This window comes from Crocodylus siamensis, chromosome 1 (genome assembly GCF_052110815.1).
Source record: "Crocodylus siamensis isolate JL-2025a chromosome 1, ASM5211081v1, whole genome shotgun sequence".
NCBI lineage: Eukaryota > Metazoa > Chordata > Crocodylia > Crocodylidae > Crocodylus > Crocodylus siamensis.
This window is the reverse complement of record NC_143395.1, coordinates 63,178,205-63,193,365: the sequence shown is the minus strand read 5'-3', so window position 1 is coordinate 63,193,365 and position 15,161 is coordinate 63,178,205. Positions and strand designations below refer to the sequence as shown.

General features: G+C 43.3%; 1 protein-coding gene across 1 annotated transcript; it reads right to left on the bottom strand.

Moving 5' to 3' along the window:
* Nucleotides 1-153: 153 nt before the first annotated feature.
* Nucleotides 154-13,756, bottom strand: IRAK1BP1 (interleukin 1 receptor associated kinase 1 binding protein 1). Its single transcript, XM_090035250.1, has 4 exons — nt 13,274-13,756; nt 3,337-3,402; nt 1,159-1,289; nt 154-524 (listed from the first exon to the last, which is right to left on the bottom strand). Exons 1-4 carry the CDS (start codon nt 13,712-13,714, stop codon nt 263-265), a joined length of 900 nt encoding a protein of 299 aa, XP_089891376.1. The 5' UTR covers nt 13,715-13,756; the 3' UTR covers nt 154-262.
* Between the last annotated feature and the right edge of the window lie 1,405 nt (nt 13,757-15,161).

Below are 15,161 nucleotides of genomic sequence, written 5' to 3'. Positions count from 1 at the left end.
TATAAAGCCATAAGCCCACCTCTCTCCTCATTAAAGGGAATGAAATATATGTACAGTCCAGGTTATCCACCTTTAATCCCTTTGAAAAATCATGATAGAACTACTACTGTGTCTCCAGTTAAGAACAATCTATTTTTTAGGGAACACTATTAATTCCTTTTTCCTGAACAACTGTATTCAAAGATACATGTTTGAAAAACTGAAGAAATGCATACTTTTAAAGTATTTAAAGACTTATCAAAGGCAGGTAAGACATACACTTTTAAATCAACTTGTTCTTTCCTTTTTCTTTTCCTTTTATCTCAAAAATAGCAAATACTCTTGAAGATGCATAAATAGTGGCTCTCTCGATTCTCTGCTGCATAGTCAATGAGTCTGAAAGGTGACAGTCTGTTTGTCCGTCCCATTCTTTTGTTTCCTCTTCTTTTATTAACAAAGGTTTTCCCAGTGCCTGGCCAAACAGTTGACAGACCTCTTGAGCTTTCTGACGTGTGTTTTCAACAGCAGCAAGACACACTTCACACCTAGAACATAAAAAGCAGCAAAATAACTTTACAGACCCAACTGATGCAGTCTCCTGCCAAGTTTTTGTTTTTTTGCGGGGGTTGTTTCTGTATAATTACAGAGATATGAAGGACATCTTCCCAAGTCTTTTGCTGGACAGTAAAAATTGTGTGGGGAGAGAGATTTAGAACATACATACACCTAGCGGGCATGATGGTAAAGCAGTTACAGTGTAAGTGCAACTTTTATTCCAGATTCATGCTGAAGGCCACACCCAGAAGCAAACAGTACCTGGTCATTCAGAATGGGGAAATCAAAAGTATCTAGACATGATGCCCTGACCCAACTCTCTTGCTTGATGGCTAAATCGGTGTACTTTACAGAATTCTCCAAAACCAAATATGCTGACTTAATATTCTAAGTAATCCACAGATTTCACCAGGAGAAGTAAGATCCTTTGTTACCTTTTGTATTTGTGCAAGAATATGGTAACCTCCATGGAAAAATTAAGTTTTACCACCTGTGAGCTAAATAAGATTTGATTTATAAAGCTACTGGTATTTTCCTTTAAGTATAAGGACTTCCTTTCCATTTCTAAATACCACTGATTACGCATTCAGATAAATGCCACTGGTGGGGAGAGGTGGAACTTACCGGAGTGTATGTACAGCTTCTGGCGCATGGTAGAAGTGAGGGGGACTGATGTTAATGGAACCACCTAACTTCTCAATGAGCAGATTGCAGACATTCTGCATTTTTTCAAAATCACTGAATGTAATGCAAACCTGTGAGTTAATATAAACAGAAATTAGAAACATTTTTTCTTTTCCATGATGCTTAGATCAAAATTGGATACCTTTGTTGTTAAGATCTAATGAAAACTATTGCTTCTATACCTGGGCAATATTCCAGGTATAGAAGACTATCATAAGAAAGTCACTGCTCTGCAGCAGAACTAAAACTGTTTAAAGGGGATGGAAGCAGTGGATTAAGAAAATGTTCTTTTGTGAGGAGGTCTGGTATTTTTGGTATGTTAGCAGTTTGACATAAATGCTTAAGATGAAACTAGCCATATGGACTCTATTTATGTATTTTTCAAGACACAAAAGGCTACTGCAGGCAGTAATTACTATTTCAATGGTTATGTACAAAATTAGGTAAAATAGGATGAAAAGCATGTACAGTAAGGAAAATTACAGTATAATTCTAAGTGTTGTTACATAAAGTTATAGGAAGACTAACCTACAAGTGCTACAGCCAAAAATAGGATTTAAGGGTTGATGTTCAAGAAGAAACATGATTCGAGTTCTTTAAGAAGTTAAGCATCTATTTTATTTTTCTGCTCCCAAAAATGTATGAGTCCCTTTTTTGCATTATTACTAAATACAATGTGGGAAATCTGAGAAGGGTATGCTATGTTGTTTTCTTGCAATTCAAAGAACTTGAATCCTACTGTATGAAGTTTAGCAACAGCTCTGTAGAACATAACAAAACATCTGTCAGTGTTGCAAACTCCTAGGCTGCCTCAGTAAAATAAAATCAAGATGTAGGATAGTTGTCTAATTCAGGGGTCAGCAACCTATGACCCTCAGGCTAGATCTGGCCTACAGAACCACTGAATCTGACCCAAGGATGTGGGGCTTCAGTGGTGGGTGCTCTCCCTGAATTGTCCCTGGGCCACTGCTGGGACAAACGGCAGCAATCAGGTTCTAATGCCAGCCCACCCATCTCTGACTCAGGGAATGCATCTACACATGTTGTTAACGCGCCTGAATAAACTCTGGCAGAGTTCACTCTGGAGTCAGTTGCTTCCCAGGTGCTGTGTCTTTGCATGTGCCTGGGACCACCACGATCTGAGCCAGGGTGGCGCAGCCTCAAGCTGGCAGGGGAGCTGAGGGGGTCAGCCCTGGGCTTTGGGTGGTGGAGGGGCTGACTGGTGCAAGAGGGTGTTACAGTGCAGGGGCTACGTGGCAGGCTGACCCCACACTGTACCACTCTTGTGCCCCAGCCAGCCCAGTCTACACATGTGTTTGAGTGCACATAATTACACTGTGGTAAGACAGTACTTATCCCAGACAGTACTATCCTACATTAGAGTTAAGTAGTTTACTGCGCCCTAATACAGCCATATGTGTAGACTGTGACATTTTACTGTGGAGCTAATAAGTAAGCTCTACAGTAAAGTGCACATGTAGATGCACCCAAGGGGGATCATTCTGACTCAGTCAAGAAAGTCTGTCAAGAAAGTCTGTCTACCTCCAGTCTAATTAGTATGATGTATTCAAAAGGTTCACTGACTGAAGACACGGTGCTTTTCCTCAGTGGACAGCTCCAAGGCAGCAGTTTCTTTTTAACAGCCTAATCTTGCAAAGCCCCACTCACGCAAGTAGTCTCATTGAGATCAATGGGATTACCAACCTAAAACTTAGCCCTTCTGTAGGAATCTTCATCCAAATTTAGTGGCTTGGCTAGACCAGTGGCAGAGCCACTTAAAACACAACCCATGTCGAATGCCTTGGACAGAGGAATATACATGATCTCTCAAGCCGTTTTGTAGTCATGCTTAAAAACTGGGCCCTGGAAGCAAAACAATAGGCTGTACTACAGAAGTAGTAAAGAAACTTTGTCACAAAAGCACCAAGCTTATGTTTTTGAAAGTTTCATGGAGGGTCTTTTTACAACTGTACTCTTTCAGAAAGGCTTTTTTCAAACTGTATCTTAGGAGATTCTTTAAACTCTATACAACTGTCCCCAGTTTTGAGAAAAGATAATTTGCAAATATGCTCAATGTCTGTGTACACCATTATTACTCTTGCTATGAATAATACTTACCTCTGCTTCCATTTTATAACCATTTTCTACTCTGCTAAAATCCTTTGTCACAGTCACACTTTTGTCCTGGGGAAAAAAAAGTACACAAGTATAATTTTTCTTAACCCATCAATCTAGAATTTGTTTATACATTATGTCTTGGAAAGGTTGGAGTATTTTAGTCTATAACTGAAGCTTAGCAACTTAAGTTGGAAATTGCTATATATGTCTCTTCAATTAGAAACAAGGTGGATATTAAAAATTCAAGTATAGTGGGATAGAATAATTTTGCTCCCCATCACTTCAGCAGAACTGAATCCTGAAAGTGACTGCCAGTTCAAACCATGTCAGTGTATAACCACAGCACCTGGCTTACAGAACAAGGAGCTGAATTGTTTTCATAGAGCTAATGAGTAAAAAAAAAAAAAAAAAAAACTCCTTACAAAACCCTCTGAAAGAACCTGAAAGCAATATTACATAGATTGACCCCAGTTGTCTTTCCTACTTCATGCAGGGGGGTGAACCCAACGATCTTCCAAGGTCCCTCCAGCCTTACAATCTATGAGTAGCAAATGTAAAAAAATTCTTAGAATTTTTTGTTGTTGTTGTTAAGTATCCCCTTATTAAGAATTACCACTCTCCTTTGACAGTTCCGCGCTAACAGGAGCTTTATTTCACAGTGGATAATAGCAGAGGCTTGTATGAGAACCACATGCAAATAAAACACAAGGCTTCTGCACTGGTTTGCTGCTGATCTCACATGAACTTCCTTTCCTACCCTCACTTCCTCCCTGGGCTAGGGCACAGTGTAATCATTCTACTATAGAACAGGAGACAATATTCAAAATAAACAGGTCAGTGTCTAACTTAAAATCAAATGTTTCTTACAATTTAAGGTTCTTACAAATCAAACAACCTGAATTCTACTTCATGAAGTTTAATAACAGCTCTGTAGAACACAACAAAACATCTGTCAGGAGACTGTGCAGAAGAGAATGGTAGTCTTTTTCTACTACCTACCCATTTTCTAAAGAAAACTGTTAATGTACTTCTTGAAATAGGAACAAGGACCCCAAAGCTACCTTCTCTGTAGCATACATACTTTTGTAGGATTATAATAATAATAAGATATAAGCATTTTCCTCTTAAATTACCAGTTCGGTTGTAAATTGAGACTGGCAATCTCAGTTTAGTTCCCAACAGGCAATTCTCAAGTGCAGGTGTGACTGATATCTTTTTTTGGTAGTCTCTGCAGTAAGGCCAAGAGCTGACAAGGCATAGGCCACAGAGACTAAATTTCCCATCTTCCCAGCTCTGCACAAAACCAGAGCCGAGGTACACTGACAGGGTGGCTAGGAAAACACTCCATGTATTTGGACCTTTTTGTCACTTCTTCCAACCTCCCTGTGGTATGATGGTAAAACACACGCTGGCAAGATAATCTGATTATGAAGATGAAAGAGGTCTCACAGCTGCTCCAAAATTTGCAAGCATTTCTCCTTTTTCTACAGATTACAGTACAATTGGTTCATATGAAATGTTTTCAAAATGTATGGCCTATGTATACAAACATTGCCATCTTGTGGTTTTATGTGCTATTGCAAGATCATTAGTGGTGAAAGACATTTTGTATTTTCTATTTTAAGAATAATCCAGTAGAAGTTAATTTTTATCCCCTCCCCCCACTTTTAAGCTGAAATGAAAAGTGTATCTAGTAATAATCAATTCCAAGTGAAAAACAATGGAAGAAATATCTGCTTCAACAATAAAATTATGACCTTTTATGATGCATCTTCCCTTGCAGATTTTTTTTGCTTCTGTTTCAGGATCTGTTTTAAGGGAAAAGGTGAGGGAAGGATGGATGTTGGTGGAATTTTTAATCGGAATGATGACTCAGGCTAGCTCAAAAGGAAATGTAATTTTTTAAAAACTGTGCCTGCTGTTTATAATTTTTTTTCTACTTGAGGAGTTATCAATTTAATCATGTTAGCCACAGGAAGAAATTAGTTTTTGCAACACCTCAAATGAAAAGCACTTTTGACACTATGCACTCTGAATTTTTGTGACAGTCAACTAACTCCCTGTCCTGTTTCAGAGGCCCCCAAAAACTGTGGTAGGAAAATAATTAAAACTGAAAAATGAACAAATCACATGTAAAGGATGTTACCACATTAATTCTATCAGTTTGTGAATTTATTTTTAACAGAGCATGCTAACCTACTGCTGTGTGTTGAACTATTACTGAAATAAATCACTATTTTGTGTGTCTGGGGGGAAAAAAGTCATGTTGTTTGTTGTCTCAGTCACTGAACAAGACCATGTCATCTTAGATATTGTACAAGAAACAAGTAAGATGGTTTATCTTCTAGACCAGTGGTCTCCAAAGTGGGGTGCAAAGACTATTCATTGGGGTGCAGGAAGAAAATACTGGAACTTCTATTTAGATGTATATTTATATCTCTATATACATATATTGGGGTGCGTGCTCAGAATTTTTTTATTGATGGGGTGCGCGATCAAAAGAGTTTGGAGACCACTGTTCTAGACAGCTTGCATAGCTAGTAGTCTTTATTTCATCTGAATAAGGCTGTTTATATCTTTCTATGTTTTTCCAGTTTCCTCATCTTGAAAATATAAGAATTCTACAAAATATACTGCTGTTGCAAGTCCCTGCTGCTTATGTCTTTAAAAAGAGCCATTTTGCAACTGCCACTACCTGTACCACAACAGCTAGTGATATGAGTGACCCAGGCTTCCACCAATGAGTATGAAAAGAAACAAGACAAACTAATCATAAAGTGAAAGCATGTACAAATAGCCACAAAGCAGTGGAGTAATTATGAAAAAACTACTAAAAAACCTGTCTTTTTTTCTATGCCACTTCAGTTATTGTTTAAAAGGAAACTCAATCTAGTTTATTCAACATCAGAATGAGACAGAAGTTTTAGTAGGGAAAAACTGCTATAATTTGAAAATATTTATATACAGTAAAATCTGGTAACTTCATAACTGTACAGGGTAATGATAACCAATTACTAGTAGGTAACCACTTCAAATTTTTTCTAAGACATATTTTTGCATGCTCTATCAAGACAGTAAAAAAAAAGAATGGTTTTAGACCTTTGGAATATGTTTTTTCTTCATTACAAAAACTGGGTGCAGTTGTATTCATTCTGACATGAGAACTGGTAAGATTATACAGATAAGAAACTTTACATTAAGCATTTACTACACAAGGTGAGAGTGCTTGCAGTATAATACCTATGATTAAGTAGAATAATTAGTCAAAGAAGTTTGTTTTGCATCTTTGCAAGTGAAAGAGAAGATAATTCTGCTAGATGAAAGGGCTGATCACCTATGTCTTCTTGTACCTATGTCTTGAAAATCAGAAGACAGATGCTATGAAAGCCACCTTCTAAGCCAACTAATTATCGGGAGCAAATTCCACTGTAATTCAGGACATGTACACACTCGGAAATGACTAATTACACTTTAACAGATGACTAATTAGCCAAAGTGTTTTGTACAAATTGATGGGATTCTGACATGGATTCAGTGCATTTGACCAAGTCCATAGTGACCAGTTATCCCAATGCCAGGTTTCACCATACTAATAATGGGCTACACCAGGGCTGTCCAACTTCAGGGTGGCTAGGGCCCATACACTCCCCCAGACCCCTGCCACAAGCAGCTGTCGAGTAAGCAGCCCAAACTATTGTGGGCAATTCCCTCCCCCACAACCCACTGTGTGATCCTCCACAATGCTCCTACCACATGGGCGATGTCACCCTCACTGCTGCTGTGTGAGTTCCCCTGCCCAAGCCCCACCACCCCTTGCCCAGCCCAACATGGCTATCTGCCAAGCTCATGGGGCCTCCTGCTGTTCTGTCCTTCTCCAGACCCCCAGCCCCAGCTACTGCTCAACCAAAGTAGTGAGGGGAGTAGCTGCAAGGTGGGAGCCCTGTTAATTGGGCTGCATGTTAACCCCTTGCAAGCTGGATGGGGTTGTGGGCTGCCAGTTAGACAGCCCTGGGTTACATTATTACATGTATACATGTGCATGTGCACTTGCAAGTCCCTCCTAAGCAGCTTTTGATAGGCATGCTTTGTCTAATTAATACAGCACAATTTTGACTATGAAAAACAGGAGATAAAAAAATGAGAAAATTATAATAGAAAGGCTGCGTCAGTATTTTATATTTTTCTAATATAACTATTTTCCCCTCTTTGGCACAAGGTATTTTGATGCTTATGACCCATGGCAGTATTCCATGAAATGCTACAGGCTGACATATCTCTAAACAGTTCTAACTAAGTAAAAAGACTGGACAGGTGCTCCAAGAATGCATGGAAACCACATGTAGCTAAAGTCAAGACAAATAACATTCAAAACAACTTCAATAGTATCTGTGCTCCACTTTTACTGGCATACTGCATCACACTCCTACAAGTAGCAGCATACAAAACCAAGAGAAAGAACTCTCTGTAATACCTTTCTTAAGTGAGCACTCAAAGTGTATTTGCTTAATAGGCATTTTCATAAAGGTAGAACAGAATTGTGCTTGAGACATATAAGAATGTCATATAAATGTTTGTAAAAGCCAGTTGTTGCCTAATTAGTTTTTGTGTCTTGTTTGAGTTTCAATGCATACTTGTTTTGCAAATGCAGAATATGAAATATTGTTAATGCTTTTTAAAATACTTCAAACTGTGTTTTTGTCTAATGTCATTAATTCCATGTGTGGATCCTCTTCTTTTGACATAAGAGTGCTGATATATGGAGTAAATCAAGAGTACCTCCCTTCAGCCTTCTCACCATTTTCATGTGTATAGCTTGTTCACAACTGAAACAGCCTACATTGCTTTCAGACAGCTGGGTTGAGAGAAGCTGGCTTTCCACATTGAGTTTTCACTTCCCTTCCAGCCCTCAAAGATGATTCTGTATTGTGAAGTGCTGAGTATACTTCCAGCTCTCTATAAATACATGCTACTGTGTGCATTTATTTCTGATTACAATCCTTTGTAAATATATATGGAAATTAAGAACACAAACTGCCCCCAGGCTTCCTGGCAAACCACTACTGCAGCTCGTTGCTGGGAAGCTTGTGTAATAGTAGAGAACTAGCCCAACTCCCTAATAAAGCATGATTACAAGGAATGGTGATATGGACTATATAAACATCAATCTATAGTTTGGCTAATGGATTGCTAAAGGGGCTTAAGATTAAAAAGATTGAAGGTATAAACACTAAGAAAAAGATATTTAATTTTAGAGTGGTCTGTGGTACTAACTACATGCGATGCAATACCAGTAAAGGACAAATTACTGAAAGCTGCTAGTAGATCTGCAAAACAAAGAGAATCTCTAGTACTAGGGTGATTTAAATTGGGCTGAAACCAAGCACTACAAATTATACCATAGGAAATGATGACTAAAATGCTATCCTCTGAATTCCCTTAAGTCAGATATTCTGCTGATACTGAACGTAGCAATCCACATCCTCCACAATAAATACAAAGGAGAGCTAACACCCTTCCTCATCAACAAAGTGGTATTTCTGCACTTTCATTAGCATATTTTATCACTGTGGCTCATTTCATATTTTGACCTCTGTGGCAGTCCACTCAAACCTAGGTCATAACAGAGTTACTTTCCAAGAGATAAACGTTCATTACATTTGCGTGTGACCTGTGTATCCTCAGTTTTACCAGCCTGTCTTTGCCTATGTCATACTTTATTCAGTACTTACTATTTTTCTGTTCTCACTGGTGTTAGCAACCCCACCTAACTAAACATCTGTTAGTTGAATTAGCATGTCTCTTACTTCTCTTTCAAATGGTTAGTGAGGAGTACTTTGCCGCCTCCTATTCTAGAATCAGTTGTTTCCAACTCCATCATTATATTCAGTACCTTTGAGTTACATTTTTAAAAAGAACTATTTGGCTACACCTAGCAGTAAAACCCTGTAGTTTGGTAATTTAAAGTGGTTATTTTAGAACTAGGAATGAATCCGTGAGTTACCCATTAAAATCTACTGTCTGATAATAGTTATACACACAGCCCCCAGTGGGCTCATCCGATGAATTTTGAAACCATCAGATTCCACAACAGTACAGTTGGCTCACATGCTATAAACTTTTGGCTACCCATTAGTTTCAGATCATGGCTTTTTGAGGTTTGTTTCTTTCAGGCAAAGTTTCACACAGCTCCAATGTAAGATAAATATAGATTTTAAAACTCTGAGAAACTGCTGTTTCAAAATATTAAGCACTGCATCCAACTGCTTATTCACAAATCCCATCCATTGTGAAAGGCCAGCTACTACGGTAATGAGGTTTGTGACAGAATAGTAAGGTGTCTTATTCTGGCTCTGGAGTGAGTTCAAGACCTGCCCTGGATTTATGCCAAAGCCTGCTCCCACTTGACTGAGGTGTAAAATGGCTAGCTAGTTATTCAGACTGGCAAATCAAAGATGTGATATTGGCTATATCACCAATATCACATCTTTCCTGGACATGTCTCTCTTTTTTTTTTTTTTTTGGCCCCCGATCCTTGTGTTCAGACTGGTTTTTAAAATGCAAGCAAATGTCTGGGTTTTTGCTTTGCCTCTGCCTTTCCTGGGGACAAGCAGCTTGGATACTTGGGGCTGGGAGAAACAGGCAATGTGACTGTCGGCTGTTGGGGATCATGTGTTCTGCACGGGGGGTGGGGAGTGAGAGTGAGTGTGTCTGTCTCTCTCTGGGTCAGGAGTGAGGGGCACCAGCAGTGCTTGGGGGCTGGGGTGCAGGTTGGGAGTGAGGGGCACTGAAAGGGCTGGGGGGGAGCAAGGGCAGAGGCAGGGCACACGCATGTCACTGACTCCTCCCCCTCTCCCTACAGGTGTTCTTTTTGATCCTGGAAATATGGTAACCCTAGCTGGTGAACATTCCCGGAGAACTGCAGATTTGGTTGAAGACTGTTTGTGTTTGTAGCAGGAGGGTGAGAGTTTAGCTGAGTATTATTTATGTTAACTAAGTGGGGTTGTTTTGTGTTAATGGTTTGTTTTTAACTACTAGGGGACTGGAAAGTGCTGTGAGGAATAGCTGGGAGGCTCTAATAGTGCTCTACATATTGTGATTTTCTTGTTTTTCTTAGTTTTTGATGCATTTCCCTTCCCCTGTGAGGGGCTAGAGCCACAGGGCTGAGGCCTGGAGCTAGGGAAGAAGAAACTTTTGAAATAGGCCTCAAGGAGATTGAGGCTGAAACTGAGGCCAGGGTCAGGAACCTGAAGATTGAAGCAGGGACAGTCAGGAGACCCTGTAAACAGACTGAAACCTACGTGGCATGGGGGTGGTTAGAAGTCATGCAGGGCCATGATTAGAAGGGCTAAAGCAAAAAAGCAGTAGAAACAGCACTGGACTGTCCTCTTCTGATGCCAGGCAGCCTCCCTTGATACTCTGTTTCCATCAAGGTGTGGTAGGTTAATTTAAAAAGAGATAGGACTGGGGAAGTATAGGACTAGTTTGCAGGTGAGGCCCTTAAAACAACCCTCTGGGTTAATCCCAGTGACATTTCTGACCTTCTGCTCTTATTTCTCCAGCAATATAAATATGGCTTGAGAAAAGCACCAGACAGACCTGTGCTTTGCGTCCTCATAAAAAAACTGCAGAATGTGCCTGTGCCAGAAGATCCTTCCTGTCCCCAAAAGACAGGCACAGTTCCCACAAACAGGTCACTTTTTCCCTGGAGCAAGTGAATCATATTATCATCCTGCTCTTACCACCTTCCTCGGCATCCATGCCAGAGGCGGGCAATTATTTTGGGCAGAGGGCCGCTTACTGAATTTTGGCAAGCCATCAAGGGGCGCATGATAGGTAGCCGGGGCAGATAAATATTAATTTTCTAAATTTTTTAGGGACCCCGCGGGCCAGATAGAATGGCCTGACGGGCCACATCTGGCCCACCCCAATCTATGTATTCTCTGAAAGAATACAGATATTTAACTCCCCTTTCTTTAAGCAATCCAATGGCAAGTGAAATAAGTCCCAGATAGGGGGAAAGAGGTGGGTTATTTTTCCTCTGTTCTCTTGTTCCTTTTCTACCAGGGAACAGTTTTTTTTTTTTTTTTAAAGGGAGAAAAAGATGCTGTGGCTGGGAGAAGAAAGATGAGTGTTGCATGGTAAACACAGAAGTTAACAAAGTGTTGGGCCCATGTATACTTATGGGTTGTTAGATTTATATCAAAACCTAGAGTGAAGATACAGCTTAGTGACAAAAAAGCTCTTCGGTGTAGTTTAAACCCATTCCCTGAACTAAATAAGCTTTACTATTAAATTAACCAGCATCTATACTGGAGACTGGTAAGGCATAAATAAAGGAAGACATCCTTCTGTGTTTCTGATCTACCTTCTTAGTCTAACAAAATGAAGTGTAAATCAAGCCTTACTGCTATTCTAGGCTATGGTTCCTATTGCAGGCATGGTGAAATATCCTGCACTGATGTGGGATTAATGTGCACTAACAATAATGATGTGAATGTAAAGAACGCTATATAACCTTCCTACTTGGTAGGAAAATTGGCAAAAATATTGTATGACTGACAGGTTTGGAGGGCTTTACCATAAAGCAGCCTTGCAAAATGTTATTCCCCTACCCCGCAACTAATTCTTTATGGCCAAGGGAAATATCATGGCATTTTTGTCATCATAAAGTATGTGCAAATACAAGTTGCAGCTATCTTTATGAATTGTCATGACAGTTTTGCAAGATTGTTTTAAAACAAAGTTTCTTCTAAACCCTTTGTAGCCACATAACCTGTTGCCAGGTACCAGGTACGGAGCAGCGCTCATGCTGCAGGGTAGGTTCTCTGCCTGGAGAGATCTAAATCCCAAGCAGAAAAAAGGATCTAATTTGAGGCAAGGATTTAAAAAAAATTTTTTTTGTCCAAACTTTTTTATCGAACCAACTCTATAAATGACACCATAAAATCCTTGCCTCTTGTACGCAATCTGGCCCATCACGGCTACAACACTCCCACCTCTTTGTAGCTTAACTGTCCTGGCTATTAAAACTAACAAAATTATCCTTGGTCTCTACATACTTGTACTTCCAGCCTGTAAGTTTCTGTTACCTTATGATTTTGAAGCAAAATACTAACATACAAGTGTCTGGAAAAAGAAAAAAAATAATGTAAGGATCAAAAAAATGAAGTGGCTTAAAGGCAAGGAAACATCAGCTTTCTCTTATTTGAGAACACAGAGTACCCCTACACAAGGGTGGAGGCTGCTCCAATGTCTTGCAATTCCAGGGCCTCGGAGCTGACAATTAATTGAGCCTGCAGGAGCATGGTAATTGCTGTGCTCCAGCAGCCTGCTGGATCGGGGTCCCTGTGCTTCAACATGGTGGCACGTACGATGAGCTCATGTTCAAGCGCCTAAGTCATAGTTCAAGTGCCCCTGCGGACACTTTGAAGCATGGCGATGCTAGATGATGCTGCAGCACTTTAATTACAGTGGCTCTTAGAGCTACTCTAATTAAAGTTCACCCGCCCACCCCCTGCACGTGTAAAAGTGCCCACAGGAGCTTGAGGGCTAGATCTGAAGAATGGTGCAAGGACCATCTCTCAGGACTTCACCTCCCTGAGTGTCCAACTGGTGCGGCTAGCTCGGCTCCCCCGTAGCCCCGACTCTTAACTTCGAGTAGGAGCTGGAAGAGACCTTGCGCTCAGCTCAATCCGGGATCATCTCTTTCCCACGCAGTCCCAGCCCCGAGCCTGCTCCAGACAGCTTCCACCCAGGGGCTGCGACTCCGCGCCTGTCCGCAGGCCGGGAGCACCTCCCGCTACAGCTGAGGCCCCGCCCCGCCCCCAGGCGCGGCGCCACCGCCACCGCCACGCGGCCCCGCCCCAAACCCCGAAACCGGGCGGGGCATAGACAGTGACGTTACCACAGCGCGGCCCCGCTCCCCGCACAGACCCACCGGTACGCCGCGCTGGCGCGCGCTGTGCGTGACGTAGTCCAGGCGGCGGCTGACGCTGCTCCGCGCCTCGCCGGCTGCGCCCTTGGTGCTGCCCAGCCGCAGGAGGACCCGGGCCCTGTCCGGCGCCGCGCTCCGCTCCGCGCAGCCGCTCACGTGCACCTCCCGGCCTGGCTCCGCCTCGCGCGCGCGGCTCCGCCCCTCCCCCGCCGCCGGCGGCAGCAGCTCCGCGAACACCCGCGCGGGAGGCAGCGGCAGCAGCGCCATGCGGAGGGGGGAGTGAGAGGGGGAGGGGAAGGACCAGCAGTTACGGCTCCATGGCAACCCAAGCTGCTCAGCACCCTGGGAAGGAGGAGGGCCACAGCACGCATACGACGTCCGCCATGACGGTGGCCGACGCGGGTCATATGATCGTCTGGAAGCTCCCACGGGCGCCCCGGGCATGCGTAGCCTGGCGCCGGCTACGTCTCATGGCCTGGCCGGGCTGGGCCTGCCTGGGGTGGGGAGCGGCGCTGGCGGGTATTGTGGCTCTGAGCCTGTGTGCGGGGACGGGCGCAGGCGCTGCCCGCGCATAGCCAGGCCCTGATGCCGCCCCCGTGCCCGACCCCAGCAGTCCCAGACTCAAGAAAAAAAAAAAAAGTTCTGTAGTCACCGGCAGCGCAGGCCCCCTGGCATCTGCGCTGTCACTGCCCAGTCACGAAGTGCGGCCCGAGTCGGCCCCGCCCGCAGTCAGCCCGGCAGGGCGTGCTGGGAGCTCTCTGGGATACGGAGCAGAGGTGGCTTGAGCCTCGTGCCGGGTGGGGAGGTGCAGGGCTCGCTGGCACCTGCCCTTTTGGGCATAGAGCCGGCTGGTTTGGGACGTTGTGGTGCGGGTGGGAATCCAGCCCTCCCCTGTCTCTTGGAGCTGGTGGGTCTGGGGAGTGAGTGGGCGCTGAGCTTCCTGGGGGTCAGGCGAGGGCTGGATTCCCAGCTCCCCTCACTACCGGGAGCAGCCTGCTCCCAGTGTTGCAGAGCTGCTGGGGGGACGGGCATGGGCTGGATTTCAGCCGCACCTCCCAGCTTCCCTGAGGAGCCCAGAGGCAGCTCCTCAGTCCTGGTGCGATCAGCTGCTGGGGGGAGCCAGGGAACTGAGCAGTGCCAGGACCAGGGACACCCTCCCCTGCCACTCCCTGCTGCCTAGGCTGACCTGGAGTAAATTTCTCCTGGACAGCATCTACACATGTTACTGCACAGTATCTACTCTACAGTTAGTTTACTAGCTAACTGCACAGCAGACAAATCATACTGCTCGGTAAATGTGAGCATGTGTAGACGGTGATTCTTTACTGCACAGTTACTCTACTCAGTAAAGCATCTTGTGTAGACACACCCAAAGATATTAAGGCATACATCTTTAGAAGTGTTGGCACTGGAGTTATAAACCAGTCCAGATATCTTGTTCCAGGCAGGCCCAGCCTTTCTAAATTTTTCCAACTATGACACCTCTGTTGGATAAGAAAAAAACTTTTTTGATATGTAGTAGGCATGTCTACACAAGGCCCTTTACTGCACAGTTGACTATTTTACTAGGCAGTAAAGCACCACGGTCTCTACACATGCAGGCTCTTACTGTGCAGTAAATTAGTCTACTGTATGGTTAGTTTGCTACCTGCAAATGCAGGTAGCAAATTAACTGCACCATAGTTACTGGCAGTAGCATGTGTAGATGCTGACTAGGGGCCACCGTCAAGGTAGCACCAGGACTGCAAGGCTTGGAGCTTATCTAGCTGTGGGGCTAGGGCAGCTCTTTGTTTGCCCTAGCCTGGCCTTTAAAGTCATCGGTGACCCTGGGACCTGTGTCACCTGCTGACTGCCTCTGGCCACTGAGTCCCGCAGCAGTGGCCTTGTGCTG

Excerpts from the sequence above, each read along its gene's own strand:
- IRAK1BP1 (XM_090035250.1), bottom strand. The coding sequence starts at position 13,714 with ATGCCCGGGGCGCCCGTGGGAGCTTCCAGACGATCATATGACCCGCGT. Across the intron at positions 1,290-3,336 it reads GTTATAAAATGGAAGCAGAG|GTTTGCATTACATTCAGTGA; the intron begins GTAAGTATTATT and ends ATTAACTCACAG. Across the intron at positions 525-1,158 it reads GAAGCTGTACATACACTCCG|GTGTGAAGTGTGTCTTGCTG; the intron begins GTAAGTTCCACC and ends TTTATGTTCTAG.